We start from the raw sequence: 18,830 nt of genomic DNA, 5'->3' as shown, positions 1-18,830 counted from the left end.
AGACTGGGAAGAGAGCAGCTGCAACAATGTCAAACATGTGAAAAGCAATGTGTTTTTGAACATTCAAGGATGTAAACCCATTCTAGTAGACCCTAAAAACAAAATCAAGACTTAATAGGTCCTCTGTAAGATCCCAATCCCATAATGCACAGTTTTAGACAGTAAGGGAGCTCACTAGGTGTTGGCAGAGAAACGTCAACAACACATTTGAAAGGTAGCCTCACCCATCATGTTGGTGGTGATGATGGTGGTGGTGATGATGATGGTGATGCTGAGGGCTGATGAAACGCCTGCAGTTGAAGAACTCGTTGCCCATGGCCTCCGACAGGAAGTCCGTCGGTCGAGGCATACATGACTGCTCCTGGGAACCGGAGGAGTCCATCTCAGGGCCGCCCTGCTGCGGGTGCTGGGGATCCTGGGATTGGGAATGTGAGGAGGGATCAGCCTGTTCTCCCGACGTTCCCTCCAGGCACAACGATGAAGAAGAGCAGGGTTCAAGGATCCTAAGGGAGGAAGACGAGGCAACCATGGCAGCGGCTGCATCTGGGCTGAAAGGGATGGATTTTGTTTTGGAAAGTCCGGAGACGGGAATGCCGGGACGCTCTGGAGGACCTTGAACCTCTCCGAGGGCTTCGCCGGCTTTGCGTTTGCGCATCTCTGATGTAGAAGGCTCTCGGGTTTCTTTTTGCGGGCTGCTCTCGGATGTGACGGCGGGTCTGTCGTCTTCATCGTCCTCATCATCCTCGTCATCATCCTCGTCGTCATCCTCCTCTTCTTCCTCCTCCTCTTCCTCCTCTTTCAGGGCCTCACTGTCAGCCATGTCGTCGGAGTGCATCTCGCTGCCAGGGCTGCCTGCTGATTGGCTGGCTCGACTGGATCCGGCCTCATTGCTCGAGGCTTCACTGCGTCCGCTGCTGCTGCCCTCCTCGCCACTGTTAGCCGTCTCATCCGAGCTGCCCTGCAGAGACTCCTAGAACAGCAAAAAACACCTAAATTACTTGACTAGCAAAAAACACCTAAATTACTTGACTAGCAAAAAACACCTAAATTACTTGACTAGCAAAAAACACCTGAATCAGGGCTATTATTGTGTTATGTTACTTCTGCAGGGCATATTTGGCGTGTGTGTGTGAGACGCCCTCTGGTGTTCAGATGGAGCAGCATTTACTACCGATCAGCCGCTGCACTGACAAGCTGCGCATAAAATAATCGCAGCCTTTGCCAAATCGCGTGCGGTTTCATTGCGATTAATCGTGCAGCCCTAACCTAAATTAAGCTGAATGACACTTGTTTTCATGAAGTATTTTGGAATATGTGCGATCGTTACCTCTGTGTCCGACAGCCTTTGCTGCCCTCGTTTTCCGCTGCTCATGATTGGCTCGTCCATCTCCATGTCACTTCCTCCACTGTGATGCGTGTCGCTGTTGTCACTGCTCTCTGGGCTTCCTGCAGGAGAACCTGTAAGAATACAACAAGAAGTGTCTAATTCAGTATTTTGTGAACAGAATCCACATTTAGCGTTCATCGATGCCAACTTCAAATTGAGATAAATCTTAAATCTGTGGCATGAAGCCACGCACCTTTCTTGTTGCCCATGGGAATGTTGGTGTTGAGCAGGGAGGCAAAGGAGCTCTGTTTGGACAGCTGAGTTTTGGCAGCCAGGGCGTTATTCCACAAGGCCTTGATCAACATGGACGCCAAATACAGCGTCTGCGCACAGAGAAACAACTCAGCAACCACAAATACATTTACTTTAGTCAGTCTCAAAATTCACCAACGTATGAGAGTGAGAGCTCAAACGAGTGTGTTAATGTTAATCACAAATCATCTGAGCATGTGACTGAACTGCGTACCTGTTCGGTGTGTGCGCTGGGGTGTAACCCTGACACCAGGCTGAGCACATGCCGCAGGGGAACCGGGTCCAGGTTCTTTATGAGCGAGGGGAACAGGTCATGGATGTAGCGACTGCAGTGTTTCAGCTACAGAAAACACACAGACACACAGAGTTAATGAGGCAAATAAATGAGTCACAAAGGCCAAATAGAGAAAGAGAGAGTGTGTGTGTTCTTGTTTTCATTGACTTGTATCAAGAGGGCAGAATCTACTCGAAAATATAGTAAAACCTCTTACAAATGGCAACAATAGTAACAGCTCTAAAGGAAAGCGTCTATTATTCAATACATAGTATGCAGTGTTATTTTAGTATTTATGTACTATTATATTATCAATAAATATTTTGAATTGAAAGCCTGTGTTTATATTGTCGGTTTTTATGTTAAGTTTTATTAATTTTGTTGTGTTTTTGTCATTTTAAGTAGTTTTTTTATATATATATATATATTTTTTAAGTGTTTTTTTCTTCTTCCTCTCCACACTTTAGCAATATTTCAGTATTATCATATTGATAGTCATTTCCTATTTTTCTGTATGTGAATTATTTGATCAATAAAAAAATACTGGATTTGTGTGTTTTTGAGGGGACTGAATGGACTAAATATTTGCCTGCCAATTTTTGTTCTTACCTGCCCTGTATTTTTTATGTCTCTCTTTCTCCTGGAATTATTGGGAAAGTAACCCCCGATATATGAAGCTAACTGCATATGAAAATCATAATTGTATGTGATACCACTGGTGACCTGACTGTTCTGTTCTGTTCTTTTGCATGTGTTTCACTAAAAGAAATAAAAAAATAAAAATGCTTTAAAAAAAAAGTTTAGAACATAGTATGCAACATTTACAAAAGGCAACATTCAGTAATTAAATAAAAAATAAAAGTTATTTTGCATTTATTAGTTATATTGCTGTTATTATATAGTCAGTAATCAATTATTATTATTATTATTATTATTATTATTATTATAATTATGAGTGTGTGAGTGTCTGAATGAGTGTCTGAATGAGTGAGTGAGTGAGTGTGTGTGAGTGTGTGAGTGAGTGTCTGAGTGAGTGAGTGAGTGTGTGAGTGTGAGTGAGTGTGTGAGTGTGAGAGTGAGTGAGTGAGTGAGTGAGTGAGTGAGTGAGTGTCTGAGTGAGTGAGTGTCTGAGTGAGTGAGTGTCTGAGTGAGTGAGTGTCTGAGTGAGTGAGTGTCTGAGTGAGTGAGTGTCTGAGTGAGTGTCTGAGTGAGTGTCTGAGTGAGTGTCTGAGTGAGTGAGTGAGTGAGTGAGTGAGTGTCTGAGTGAGTGAGTGAGTGAGTGAGTGATTGTGTGTGTGTGTGTGTGTGAGTGAGTGAGTGAGTGAGTGAGTGTAGAGCCCTGCATTTCAGCCCGAGCCCGACGGGCCCCGACTTTTTTACGCCCCTAGTGCCGGGCTTCGGGCCAATTTTCACGTCATAGTTCACATGCGGGCCGGGCCTCGGGCCTTTTTTGAGTTATCCTTCTTTTTATATTTTTTAGACATTAATAAAAAAAAATATGAGAAGTTGACGTCGACGATAGAAAAACAAACATAGAAAGACATTTAATAACCTCATAACTTTCATAATCTTATAATTACACTGACATATGATTGACATGACAGTCGCACGCACGCACACGCACACACAGGTGGTTTCCCGTCAGCTGAACCAACGATTCACCTCATGTGCAAATAATGGAGAATATTAAGAGAAAAATCGCAAATGATAGAAGAGAGGACTGGGTTAAAATCTTCCACTGTGGATGCTATTCTTTTTCTCCACGATGCTCTGTAAGAGACTGTTCTAACTTTTAGTTTGATTGGACTTTATTTTCGTTTAACTGTTGGAAACTACTGATGTTTTTCGTTTTTCGTTCGAATGGACTTTATTTTCATTTAACTGTTGGAAACTACTGGAAAAAAGAATGGCCATGTTCTGTGGTGCATTTTTGAGGTAAGATAACCTGCAAGTTTGTTTTTTGATTTATTTTATTTAATTTGTTTAGATTGACTATTGCTCATTTCGTTTGCGAGCGCTGTTGCGAGCAGCCTGAGCCTGCCTCAGTATTTCAAAAAAAATTACTCACTGTGGTTTAATAAATAAACATTAAACTGTCTGTGTGATATGCTTGAAGTGTTTTATATCTATGGATTTTATTGTAGCTAAGTAAAGTATTAGCGTTGATTTGAGAGGCTAAATTGATCAAACATGTTTTACTCGCTGTTGGCTCGGCTTGCTTGGCCGTCATTTTTTTTTTTAAATGCTTCAAACATTTGTCTAAATTAGCTTAATAAAGAAATGAAAAGAAAAGAAACATAACTAACAAAACAGACATATTTTAATGGCAGTCTGCCACTGTGAAAAAAAAAAAAAAAAAAAAAAACGGGCTCGGGTCGGACTCGGGCTGATAATTCTGATGAGCTGTCGGACACGGGTCGGGCTAGGGCCTGAGCGTCTCGGGCCAGGGCCGGGCTCGGGCCTAGATTTGAGGCCCGTGCAGGGCTCTAAGTGAGTGAGTGAGTGAGTGAGTGAGTGAGTGTGTGTGTACCTGAGCGGCGGCCCATATACAGTCCACATGTTGAGTGCTCAGTCTGCCCTCGGCTGCCAGGAAGTTCAGGATCACTTGGCACTGTTTAATAATCTACAGCAGAAACAATACAAGCACAATCAGAAGTAATAAACCTCAGCAACAAGAGAGAACTAGACATGCAACCAAAAAACTACAAGGATAAATATGAGTGATGTTTTTAGTGCAAAAGTCTCCTCACCTCAATGTGCAAATTTGGTCCAAATATGTGCTCCACAACATTGTTGTTGATGAGCCAGTCCGCGAGTTCCTTCGCTATCGACCTGCGAGATGAAACAAAGATGTCAATAGAGGTCCAGCTTGACCGAACTACTAATAGCAGTGGAGTCGAAACACTCACGTCTCGGTGTCAGACACCAGGGACTCGTTATTACACACGTCATTGAAGGTGTGCAGCTGATTCTACAGAAACACAAGCACAGGTTGGTAAGTAAGCACAATTTTATTTATATAGCACCTTTAATGCAACAATGCACAAAGTGCTTTACACAATAGAAAAACACAACCATTAAAATACATTAATGAAGAGCTATACACAGTGCATAAAGAAACAAAAAATATCAAAACCCAAAATACACAGAAGACCTCACAAAATATTAAAAGCACGTCTATACAAGTACGTTTTCAGACGACATTTAAAAACAAACACACATTCAGATGATCTAATATCAACAGGCAAACTATTCCATAGTTAATGCTCTATTAGTCCAGGTGATATGTGAAAATTATGTTCACTTTTTCATAAAAGCTTGATACACATGTACAGTTTGCGGCCCTGAACATTTTCAGAAATGGAGCCTTGTGGTGGCCAAACTGTACAAGAGTGCCAATTTTCATGCTTTTATGAAAAAGTGGACATAGAATATATAGGTGCCAAACCACTTAAAGCTTTATATGTCAGCAATAAATAAACAGGTAACCAATGTAAAGAAGCTAAAACAAGTGTAATACGATGAAATAACTTTGTTCTGGTCAGTAATCTGGCTATTAGTAATAATAAACGCGATAAAGTGCGATGGTTCAAAGAAGAGAACAAAGCATTACAATAATCAAGGCGGGAAGAAATAAAAGCATGAATAAGCTTCTCTGTATCGTTAAAACCGCCTCACCTTGGAAATGTTTAATAACTGATGAAAACAAGACTGAACCAACTTCTGGACAAGAAATCCAAAATTTAAACTGGAATCAAAATAAACACCCAAATTTCTCACTACCTGCTTAATATTCGGAAAAACCCCATTAAGAGCAAGCTCCTTTACTTGAGCTCTGACCAATTACCAATCAAGCACAGACTGGACACAATGAAAAAAGGGCGTGTGTGTTTTGTGCGTCTCGTACCGTGATCTGGCTCAGTCCGGCCAGTCTCATGGTGAGCGTTGGACTCATGAAGTACTTGAAGGCCAGATCCAAACTCTCCCTGTCGAAACACAGCGCGCTGTCCAACGGCTCCTTCACCGTGCTCCACATCAGATCGGCCATGTTACGCGCCGCGCTCTGACGCAACTCCTGATCCGACAGCTTGCACAGATACCTAGAGAGAGAGAGAGAGAGAGAGAGAGAGAGAGAGAGAGAGAGAGAGAGAGAGAGAGAGAGAGAGAGAGGAGAGAGAGAGAGAGAGAGAGAGAGAGAGAGAGAGAGAGAGAGAGAGAGAGAGAGAGAGAGAGAGAGAGAGAGAGAGAGCGAGAGAGAGAGAGCGAGAGAGAGCAAGAGAGAGAGAGAGAGCAAGAGAGAGAGAGAGCGAGAGAGATTCACATACATCCTGATGCTTGGCACATAAAAACAACTACCGGTAATCACAAATATTTGTCCAGTAGACTCCTTCAAAACGGCGCTTTACAGCTCAAAAACACAGAACACTTCTAGACGTCTATTATAAGAGCACTGCTGTAATTTGTATGTTTGTTTTTTTGTTTTTGTTTTACTCAGAGATTTAACTTGCATTAAACCTGAAAATTATTTTATTGGACGTGTATCAAAAAATCCCTTTTCTATCATAAAGGATATATCAGGCGCATGAAAAAGCTAGTAAAAGTTTAAAAAAAGACCAATGACAGAGCATTTCAGAGGCTTAATCATTACTTTACATATCAGCTATTTTATATGGTATGCATTGTTTTTCAATTGAATGTGTCAGTTTAACGTTTATAATGTAATGGAAAACATAATTGCTGTATGATTTTCAGTCGGTTTGTCTATTGTAAAGAAACGAAATGTACTTTCAATAAAAAAAAATATATATTATGCATTTTATTATATTAATGGAAATTAAATGATATATAAATGTGTAGATTTGAATTATATAATTATAATATAATATAATATAATATATATAATAATATAATATAAATATAATATAATATAATATTATATATAGTGGATGATATTATATGGTATGAAGATTTAATATAATCTTTTAAAATATAATATTAAATATAATATTTTGAGGTGGGGATACTTTTCCAAGTGGATGAATATATATAATATAATATAATATAATATATATTAAAAATATAATACAAATATAATATAATAATTTTGGGATGATTGTATGTTTCTAGGTGGATGAATATTTATATGGTATGTACATTTAATATTATACATTTATTATATATATATACATATATTTTATATATATATATATATATATATGTGTGTGTGTGTGTGTGTGTGTGTGTGTGTATGATAACTCCTAAATTACATCATAACGTAACATTTGGCCAGCAGAAAAAAATCTCCATCTGAAAAAAATCTCTCTCCATCTGAACACACTTCTACTCTCCCTCCCTCCCTCCATCCCCTACCCTCCATCCCTCCCTCCCTCCCTCCCTCTCTCTCTCTCTGTGCTGCTCTAATCCGGTCTGGCTCGAGTCACATGACCGGCTCTCTCAGCCGTCTGGCTGCCCCCAAGGTCATGTGAGGAGAGCCGTTGGCGACTGTTGCTATGGTGAGGGATGCTCTTCCTAGCAACTCAACCGAGCGCAGACTCTTGGCGGGCGGCAGCGCTCCTTCTAAGAGTACTTGGATTCTGCTCTGCCTCTGTCTCGCTTGTCTTTGAGCGACTCAGTCAGGATTGATTAGATTAAATAGATTTAATAATTGTACACCTTCAGGAGCAGTTTAGAAAAGCGGTCTTACCTGATAACGTAAGTGCGAAAAGGGATGATGTGCTGCATCACAGCGGGAATGTGCAACCATATTCTGATCTGTGTGCACAGGGAAAACACCTGATTGGTTACAGGTCAAAACAACGGCAGACTCGGGTTTGATGGGGCGAGCGCAGAGGTCGGACTCACGTTAGAGACGATGGTGATGAAGGCATGTGCGATGGGAAGGGGAGAGTGTCAGGAGCGCCGAACTCAAAGCAGTCCTTCATCAGAGAGAGGCCGTGGCTTCCCGCAGAACATACACACGTATCGCAGCAGGTGCAGAGGAACCTCCCACGTCCTGAAACACAAACACACACACACACACGTGACAGCACTTCATCAACAGCATGATCCTGCTTTAAAAATGGGTTTCAATCAAATCATTAAAACAGTTTTATTCAAATAAATGCATAGATTTTACAATTATTCGCACAAAAATGTATTTAGCTTGTGATTCATAAGGCCCAAAGGATCTTGTGTCAGTTATTCTTATGACTAAACATAAATTATTAAATAACTATAACATAACATTAAATACAGAAAATATGAGGTATGACAACCAGACAAAACCTATAACCTATTAAATATAATAATTACTATTAATAAAGGATGTAAGTAATCAAAATTATGACAATAATATAATATATGTATGAAAACCAGATGAAATCTATTACCTATTAAAATGATAATATAATTATTATTAATAACAATGTAATTAATCATAATTATTATTAATAATAATAATAATAATATAAGTATGAAAACCAGACATGACCTATTACCTATTAAAATATAATTATTATTAAGAGCAATTTAATTAATAATATAAAAGTAATAATAATATAATTAATATAATAATTATTATAGGTATGCAAACCAGATATGACCTATTACTTATTAAAATTATAATATAATTATTATTATTAATAATGTAATTAATCTCAATTAATAATATAATATAATATGTGTATGAAAACCAGACATGACCTATTAAAATTATTACTATTAATACAATATATTATAATACATTTTAATATATATTATATAGTTAAAATATATAACTATAATTCTATATTATAAATATATTATTATTACTATAATTATAAATAACAATGCAATTATAATTATTAATAATATAATAATATTTAATGCTTAATAATAAAACATTATTATTATACATTAAATATATTATGTAATGTTTAATGATAATTATTATCCAAATCTGTACTGTGAATGGTGTAATTTGTGTGCATATATTCATCATTAAATGTTTGATTAAAAATTATTATTTATTAAATATTTCATAAATATCTTTTTTTGCACACACCGTGTAACATTAACACAGACTTATAAGAAATAATCCACAGATGAACTGATTGTCAAAGCAGTCGCAGGCCGCAAAGACATGCCGAAATTATTCCTCATTTATTAGACTTCAAAGCGTTCTTCCATAGCATTTGAATGATGAATAGCTTAAATTTAATCACTAAAACCTGTGATGATTCATGGGAGCGGATGAATCACGCCAAGCAACATCTAAACAGAGAACATCCCGTACTTTCACACACAAGCCACACCTAGCTGTCTAAAAGTCAGTTAAGTCTAGTCCTGCAGCATCCACTCCGCATCTATTGAGCTCAGAAATTATCTCTAAACGGTGTAATCAAGCCCATCATCATGAGAGCGTGCGCGTGTGCACGCGTGTGTGTGTGTGTGCGTGAGAGAGAGAGACACTTACATTCATATCACAGAAAGAGCCGAGGATATTGCTCTCTTGTGCCGAAATATCCTGAGGGCAAAAACAACAAACAGATATTAAAAAAAGAGAGCGATCCAAATAAATACAGTAGTGAGCAACTACAAAAACCACAGAACACAGTTTTTGTGTGTGTTGAGGTTATTTGGTTCATCCAAATCATTCAGGAATAACAAAGCACTAACTGGAAGAGTATAACGTGGTTTATAAAGTGTATAATGCTTGTGTGGTGTGTGTATTTTACCTCGATTGAGACTAACAGAAGGTAAAAAATGCCATTAAAAACATCCACAGTGAATTTTTTTCTAATAAACTAGAATTAATGGGCACAAGTACTTGGTACTGACAACAATGATGGATCAGGAAAAACACTGTTTGATTTCAGTCAGAATAAAGACATAATTTGTCTTTTTAAAATGTGGTGTAAATACGTCTTAGTTAATCGCACTACAGTTGGCTGTGACACTGTGAGCTTGATCAGAAAGACACGATGTGTACTTAATCCTTCAAATATTCAATGAAACTTTGTGTCATGTACAAAACATTTAAAAAAAAAGAAAAATCATTTTTGTAAATGCATGTACTAGATTATTGTCATCGATTCATCCATGTACGTGTTTATTTTTTTTACCTTTTTTTGACCCTGTATGGTTTCATCAAAATGAATAATTTATCCCACTTAAACCACGTCCCTCCACAATCCACTGCAAGCTCGCATTCACTTGAGTGCAACGCCCACATCTCAACATCCAATCAACAACTGATGCACAGAACATCTTTCACAATACAAAAGAAAAGATCTGACCTTACTTCTGTTTCATTGCAAGTTTAAAGTCGGCATAATATCAAAATGGACCCTAATTACTTTGTTAGCGCACAGTACTAGTCTAGTGGTAAACAATTCACCCATGCAAGTTAATCCACACTAGAGCTGCACGATTCTGGATGCAGACTCACAGAGAATCACGATTTTTTTGGTTTCAAACAGAGATCACGATTCACTCGCGAAAAGAGAAAGTAAACAAAATAGCATGTGATTTCCTAGAGTTTCTGACAAAATATTAATTGCTGCAGTCTATTTAAAATGTTAAATTAATTTGAATGAATTATTTTTTAAAAATCAGGTTAAATGATTGATTCAATGAATGACTCACTCAAATACTTCACTTGTTTCATTAGTGAATGAATCAGCGTTTTTGAACGAATCTATTGAATTAAAGGTCCCGTATTATGCCCCTTTTCACAAGATGTAAAATAAGTCTCTGATGTCCCCAGTAGGGTTGGGCAACGATTAATCGCGATTAATCGCATCCATAATAAAAGTTTGTGTTTACATAATATATGTGTGTGTACTGTATATAGTTATTTAGTCTATATAAATACACACATACTGTATGTATGTGTATATTTAAGAAAAATGTGGTATTTATATATAAAATATTCATATATAATATAAATTATGTATAAATATATCTACAGTATATACATGCAAATTTTTCTTAAATATACACATACATATGTGTGTATTTATATATACAAAATAATTATACACAGTACACACACATATATTATGTAAACACAAACTTTTATTTCGGATACGATTAATCGCGATTAATCGTTGCCCAACCCTAGTCCCCAGAGTGTGTATGTGAAGTTTCAGCTCAAAATACCCAACAGATCATTTTTTACAGCATGTTTAAATTGTCATTTTTTGGGGCTCAGAAAAACGCGCTGTTTTAGTGTGTGCCCTTTAAATGCAAATAAGCTGCTGCTGGACGGCCCAGGGGGCGGAGCTTCATGAGCTCGCGCTCAGTCTCTCAGGACAATTTCATCTCACAGAATGATGATAATATCAGAAACTCTCAGTAACGGTGTTCATTTCGAGTCGGACAATAATGCCTACAGAGTCAGAGTGCTGTATAGAGATGGAACAGGTATAGTTTAGTAGTTTAATTACGGTTATTATAACGTATTTGTCATCTGCTTGTATGTATCCATTATATATTAATAGCCTACAAGTCTGCTGTTTCGGACCAGGTCCGAATGATGATCAAACATATACTGATGAGTTTAATAAAGTTTATTGTACATCACACAAAAGATGAAGCGTCAGTTTTACTTCAGAAAATCACCGTAAGAGCTGAGTAAACACAGTAAGTTATAAGAAGTGCGCAAGTACGTAAACGAATTTCGGTTGAGGGAGCATTCCTCTGGGCGGAGGTTAGTCAAAAAACGGTTCTAGTGACATCATTAAAGAAGGAAGTAGAGGGATGTAGTCCAAACGGGCCGTTCGATGTAGGCGACTTCTGTTAAATAAAATATCTCGCTTGGCATTGAACTTTGAGCTTTATAATTTTACAGATATTATTTATGCTCTAACAGCAACATTACACACTAACTAAAGTTTGAAACATGGGATCACGAAGAACGGGACCTTTAATGTTTCAATGAGAAATACATTTTTAACAGTCACCTGTCGCCACCTACTGGCGTAACGATGTAATTGATACAAACGTTACTTTAAAAAGGTGATTTACTCTATTATGATAACTTCCGTAGACATCAGTGTTTATATCCGAATATCTGTAACACAGAAATAATGATATTGTGTGGTTGAAAAGACTGTTTTGTGAAGCTGTTTTACACCTAAACATGATAACTGCTCTCTCTGGCTCAGCGGCAAACGCAGATTTGAATGTTCGCTGTGATTTTGTCAAAGGTTTAATAGACACAGGCGAATTGTTGTCATTTAGGAATGAGATCGAATGGGTGTTTGAATCGAGATCGCAATCTTTCAACAATTAATCGTGCAGCTCTGATCCCCACACGCAAACATTTTTTGTCTTCGTAATCTCTAATTTAGACAGCAAATGGAACGCCTACTTTTCTATATCCAATCAATTCCCAGAGAGTAAAAACAAGCCACGCCCCTTATTTTTCTCATTTAATATTCCGGTTAATGCGGACTTTAAATGCCTCAGGAAAACACTTCTGAAAACACAGAGCGTTGTATATACACGAGTATGTATTACCTCTATAGTGGGGTGTGTGTTGTGTTTGTAGGCCGTGTACAGGGGGAACTGGATCTGGAAGATCTTGGCAGCACACAGCAGCAGTTTCTCCTGGTCTTCTGTGCTCCAGGATGCAAACAGGTCCAGGCCGCTCTCGTTCCCGCTGTCGCCCGCCGCGGGATCACCGAGCCTGGGCTGGGGGTCCGGTTTGACCCCCTGCTTTTGGTTCTTGTGCTGATCACCATCCTCTGCTGCACCGTCCTCATCGGCAGAGTCCCGTTCCACATTCAGAGGCTCGTCCTCATTGGGTGACGGCTGTGGCTGGGCGGAGCCCCATTCAGGCTCCACCCCCTCAGTCCTACTGTTGCCATGGCCACTGCGAAGGCGGTCCCGAAGGTTGGTTACTTGGGCGATGACCAAGTTAATGAGGGCATAAACCAGTTGGCTGAACACCTCGAGGTGCTTGTATTCTTTAAAACAGCACAGACACTGCCTGCAAACGAACACAGAGAGAAACAACCGTCGTCATTTTGAAGTTCAACCTTCAATAATACTTTGGCTAATATAAAGGCGCTTTCAGCTACCAAGAAGATAGACCGTAAGGATGGTTTAACACACATGTTCCATAGATCCACAGGGAAAGGTCCTGTCCCGAATGGCACACTTCATGTGCAATTATAATGGCCACCGCATGTGCGAATTTGCCATTTTAGGTTTCTGAAGGGTGCTCGAGAGTCAATAATGTGCACTTTTGCCGAGCCTGCGCTGAAGACTGTTCTACCTGACAGTCAAAGCAGAGTTACGCTAAGTGTGGACTCGGAGGATAACCGCCAGGGCTTTAGGGTGCCATTTGGGACAGGGCCAAAGTTCTTAATGTGCTCAACACACTGATCTACAGCAGGTCAAAGGTCAAACAACACCGATCATACATTCTTCTATGAATGAACAGCCATGATGACAAAGTAAACAACAACATGATGCAGGATGAAGCTGAAAACACATGAATCAGTGTATGAATGAGAAATAAAGTGAATGAATGAATAAATTAAGACAGTATGCGAGTGAACAAGAGAATAAATGAATGAGTGAGTCAGCGAGCAAATCGGTGAGTGAATGCGAATAAATAAACGAATCAGTAAGTGAATCAGTGAATGAAAGTGGGAATGATTGTTTGAATGAATGTGTGAGAGATTGAATAAGTGAATTTAGAGCTGCACAGTTTGGGGGGGGGGGGGTGCAATTGATTTTTCTGATAAAAATTGTGATTGCAATTAAAAATGCAATTAAAAAGAAAAATCCAGGTTGGCTGTGCTTTTTTGTAGAGTTGAACAATTTTATTACTGCTACAAAATAAAAATCACTAAATAAAAACAAAGTCAGAAATATTACTACTATAATATTTCACCATAAAATAAATTAGTATTTAAAAATATCTTGAATGCCATAAAAAGTAACTTTGGGTAAAAAATGTTGACTCAAATAAAGTGGAAAAGAAATGAATGAGTGTTTGAAGTGAGTGCTGACCTCTGTGTCCATGTGCTGATGTAAGCGAAGACTCTTAAGGCATGTTCCTTCTTCAGCTGCAGGCCGTCTGAGCTGTCTGCATCCGAGACTGACACACACACACACACACACACACACACACACACACACACACACACACACACACACACACACACACACAGAGATAGAAGAAAACCGTTAATGAAGTGGCTACAGGGTCCTGGGACTGTCTGAGATCAGATCAGTGTTAGAGACGCACAACAAACACAAGCACAAAAACTAAAACACAACTTACACAGAATACACACTTTATGTTAGAGATATTTTTAACCTTTTTTTACAGTAAATTTCACAGATTTTTTTTTTTTACACAATAACAAACAGTCATTACAGACGATCACATGACATTCTGATTTGCATTACCTTAACACCCATTTAGGTGCCCTGTCTCTCCCTGCCACACACACACACACAGCACAATTATTAGTTTCCATGGCGACGAGGGAGTTGCTGGACTTGGGAACGCTACCTTGGGGTAGTAAAGTTCACTCGAGCAGCTTGACCTACATGAGATTTTATTCCTTTCTTTCTTTCTTTCTTTCTTTAAAACGGCTTTCCTGTCTTTTTTTTTTCTCTGCCGCTTCCACACAGCTCTAGAGTAACAATTCAGGGCATTGTGTTGATGCCGGCTGAGAAACAGTTTGATATAAGGATCCGTTATCAAAGCCGTTATTCTGAAAGCTCAAAAGCACAGAAAAAAAAAAGAAAGAAAAACAACACACAGACTGACTGACTGAATGAATTACATTATTTGGTGATTTCAGGAAAAAAACAGTCTGACCTTATTGACTTATAAGAATAATTCACTCAAAAATGAATGTTCTGTCATATGATCTGTGGAAAATAAAAGAAAATATTTTGAAGAATGTTCATGCTGCTCTTTTCCATACAGCTCTAAAATCGCTCTGTGTGCTAGATTACAAAAACAAGTTATGTGAGAAAAGACCAATTGTAACTTGTAACCAATTGAAATTAAGCAAGTTTGAATATGCAACACAAAAACAGGTTACAAGAGCTTGGATAGAGAGGAAGATTTTCAGGAAATGATCACTTAAATTGGGTCTGTTCCTCACACAAATCTATCACATGACTTCAGAAGACTTCAAATACAGCATACAAGCCGTATTGACTACATTTATGGTGCATTTTTGACCTTTTAGAACATTCAAAGGTCACCGTCTGTTGCACAGTAAAACCAGTGTGAACAGTTTGAATCATCTTAAATCAAGGTCTAACGGGTTTGGAGCGTCATGAGTGTGAGTAAATGATGACGGAGAACTGTTTTATATTGAAGGACAAGAGCTATTCCTTTAAAATATATAATTAAAATGTGATGTGATTCATGACTTTTTATGATGTCTGGCAAAACTGGTTTAGTGACCGTCTGACTGCTTCTGACCTTTCTGAAAATGTGAAATTACAGAGTGTGCATAAACAGATGTCTGCTGACAAATACAGGGAGTGCGCGCCCACACACACACACACACACACACACACAGAGAAAGAGAGACACACACACAGAGAAAGAGAGACACACACACACACACAGAAAGAGAGACACACACACACACACACACACAAAGAAAGAGACATACACTCGCACGCACACACACACACACACACACACACACACACACACACACAGACATACATACATACAGACAAACACACACATCACACAGACACGCACACACAGACACACAGACACGCACAAACAGACACACACACACACACACACACAGACAAACACACACTCACATCACACAGACACGCACAAACAGACACACAGACACGCACAAACAGACACACAGACACGCACACACACACACACACAAACAGACAGACAAACACACAGACACAGACAGACAGACACACACACTCACACACACACTTAAGACTGCATTAAGATGGAAAACATCTCTCCTGAACACACACACACAGCAGACTGTCAGATTAACACCGTCTCCAGCCCACACAAATAAAGCGTGTGTTTATGTTGCCTATCGACACACACAGCACCTCGTTTGAGAGGTCAAAGGTTAAGCTGCACATGCACATATGGGGCTGCCACTCACTAGGACACGAGACATGCCTGAATGTCAAACACACTCCTGAGAACTCACAAAACACACCATCAAATCATTCACAAAAAGCAGCAGCATCGACGTTTAACACGTTTAGACTTTATTATCCACCATCAAAAACAATACGAACATTAAACAGATCACATGACCGCACCAGAACATGTAGCAACCGTCTCTCCCTATAGGAGGGAAGTGTGTATAACGCTTCAGAAGTGTGTATAACTGCAGCTTCACAACAGATTTGCACAAAGCTCATCCTCGTTGCTTGAGACGAACCATGACATCCATCCTAACAGAGAAGCAACACCTTCAGGCTTTGCTGCAAATATGACAATCCGACACTTCAGTACGTGATGACAGCCGAACAACACCTGTGAGATTCCATCTGATAGAGTTAATAAAGCAAACTCACTTATAATCCAACAAAACAGCACCAAAACACCATGCTGATGATTCTGGGTTTGGACATGTTACTACAGTGATGCCATGGATTTTGCATTTTGGTTACGGTATCGTTATAATACCATGTTTTTGGACATAGTCTACTGTTTATAACATGGCAACATGTTTTTTTTTTTACATTATCATGTGAATGTTTACTGTATTCTTTTGGAGTAGCCTATATCAATGTGGAAATCATTCAGTACCATGGTATATATCAGGAGTGCCATCATTACCACCAGAATACCATGTTTTTGGCATGTACCGTAGTAATTCCACTGGATTACCATGCAAATACTGCAGTAGTATAATGTTTTACACCAAAGTACCATCTGATATCATAACTACACCAACAGGCCATGTTTTTTTCTTAATTTTTCACAGTAACTTAACGATTTAAGATGGCTTAATGATTTAAGATGGCATACCAATACCATGGTAAACCTTCAGTACAATAGTATCCATCAAAGAACTATGGTATTATCATCCCTGCACATCAGCTATATCATCAGTCACTGTTTTTACACACCAAGACATCAGTACTGAAGCAAAGAAAGCGCATTGATCCACATCACACTCTCTCTCTCCATCCAACAAAGCCCACAAACACAAAAACTGTCCGATTCCTGTCCGGCAGCCATCAGCGGGCCAAAGACTGCAAAAACACACTCATCCCGACTGTCAGATCACTCCATCCATCATAAACCACTCGGTCGAGCGGAATTACAGCGCGATTGGGATTGTTTTGGGTGTTCAGATGTTGATCTGTGTGCATTTTAAAGGATGACAATGTCAAAAACACTTCTGCTAATGCTAATGCTAATGTCAGTTCAACTTCCCATCAGCCTCCAAACATATGAAAACAAACCGATGTTCAACAAACACGGCAATGTTCTCTGGTGCTTCCGTTTAGAGTAACGTTAAACAACAGATTTTGTTGCTAATCTCGATTGGCGATTTAATGCTGAAATTATGAGAGGCTAACACGTTCTGATAGCATCGCGTTAATAAAAACAGATCTCGAAATCAAACAAAACACAAATAATGACAGCCAAAGGGTGCTTGAGAGCTCTCATGATTGCACATGTTGGCAAACGTGTGGAAGATTCAATATTAAACATGAAAATCTGCACTGATGTGAGGCAGTGAGACGCATGCTCGAACAGTCATGCTAACAACTTGCTGCAAACAACTACAAAAACACAACAAACACACACTCACACGAAAATAAAAATGCAGTTGACTTACTCTCATTGAGCACCTCCAGCAGCTCGGCGCAGTTCTCACACATGGTTCATAAAGGCGGAAAGTGTATTCAGACCATTGGAGAAATAAAATGTTGCCTGTTTTTCTCTCTGTCTTTTTAAGGGGGTGTTTAAGGCCCGACGAAATGCTTGATGAATGCTCGTTATTTTGAGACAACACAACCAGGGAGGTTTGGGCTCATGCAAGCGGGATTATTTGCCGAAATGTCGAGGGTAAAGACAGTAAATGTGAGGCACTAAAGGAGCGGAGAGTCAGTCTCCGAGCAGAGCGTTACTGTGCAGACTAGCACATACGGCAGCCATGATGAACAGGGACGGGAGTTACACTTCGGTGGTTTCCGCCGGCGACCCCGGACATGTTCGGGTGTTTCCGGGATTGTTCGCGGTCGTTCGGAAGCAGGCGGATGACGTTGGGCGAGACGTCGTCTGTTTCCGCCGAGTCATCTCGCAGCTCGTTCGGCCTTTTTCGGAAAACTAGCAAAGAGAAAGGGAGGGGCGACCGTTGTTACACATCGGGTGTTTTCGTAAGCTCCGCCTGGTTCCGGTCTTAGAAATCTCGCGAGAAACGCAGTCGAGCACGTGTACGTGTGATGGTTTAATTTGGATATATCTACTAAAGCACACAGGTCCCATTTTTGTGTAATTAATTGATTGTATAACAGTTATGGCCGGGGTCATAGTAGATTAGACAGAATATATTCATCTTCATTCCCTTGCAATGCAAATTGGGTACTAGTAAAAAAAAGAAAGAAAAAGTATTCATTCAGCATGAACAACATGCTATTAAAGGTATTTATAATGTAACAAAACACTTATATTTTAAATAAATGTTGGTCTTTTTTTAACTTTATCTTAATCAAATAATTCTATAAAAAGTAACAGTTTCTCCAAAAATATTAAGCAGCTGTTTTCAGCATTGATCATATCCAGTCTTGGTGAGTGATGCGCCATTTAAAAACACTGAAAAAAGAAAAAAAGCTTTTTTTGGGACAAGCTCTTGCACAAACTTGTGAACAGTAGTGTACATTACACCAAACGTATAGATTTTTGATAAATCAACTGGCAGTTTCTTCACAAAACAG

The 18,830-nt window shown here is 39.1% G+C and overlaps 1 protein-coding gene across 1 annotated transcript in view; it reads right to left on the bottom strand.

Annotated features, from left to right (window-relative positions):
• The window catches only part of usp34 (ubiquitin specific peptidase 34), a 56,252-nt gene extending 38,198 nt beyond the window's left edge, over positions 1-18,054 (bottom strand). Inside the window, 17 exon segments of the mRNA XM_084099845.1 lie at positions 225-970; positions 1,328-1,458; positions 1,581-1,710; positions 1,854-1,979; positions 4,444-4,536; positions 4,664-4,745; positions 4,823-4,884; positions 5,821-6,013; positions 7,618-7,685; positions 7,776-7,810; positions 7,813-7,870; positions 7,872-7,919; positions 7,921-7,926; positions 9,367-9,417; positions 12,417-12,888; positions 13,920-14,007; positions 17,732-18,054. Coding sequence (XP_083955971.1) covers positions 225-970; positions 1,328-1,458; positions 1,581-1,710; positions 1,854-1,979; positions 4,444-4,536; positions 4,664-4,745; positions 4,823-4,884; positions 5,821-6,013; positions 7,618-7,685; positions 7,776-7,810; positions 7,813-7,870; positions 7,872-7,919; positions 7,921-7,926; positions 9,367-9,417; positions 12,417-12,888; positions 13,920-14,007; positions 17,732-17,774 — 2,432 coding nt within the window. The 5' untranslated portion in view covers positions 17,775-18,054.
• Between the last annotated feature and the right edge of the window lie 776 nt (positions 18,055-18,830).

The sequence above is a fragment of the Abramis brama genome (assembly GCF_963993115.1).
Source record: "Abramis brama genome assembly, chromosome: 2".
Taxonomy (NCBI): domain Eukaryota; kingdom Metazoa; phylum Chordata; class Actinopteri; order Cypriniformes; family Leuciscidae; genus Abramis; species Abramis brama.
This window is presented reverse-complemented; position numbering and strand designations above follow the sequence as displayed.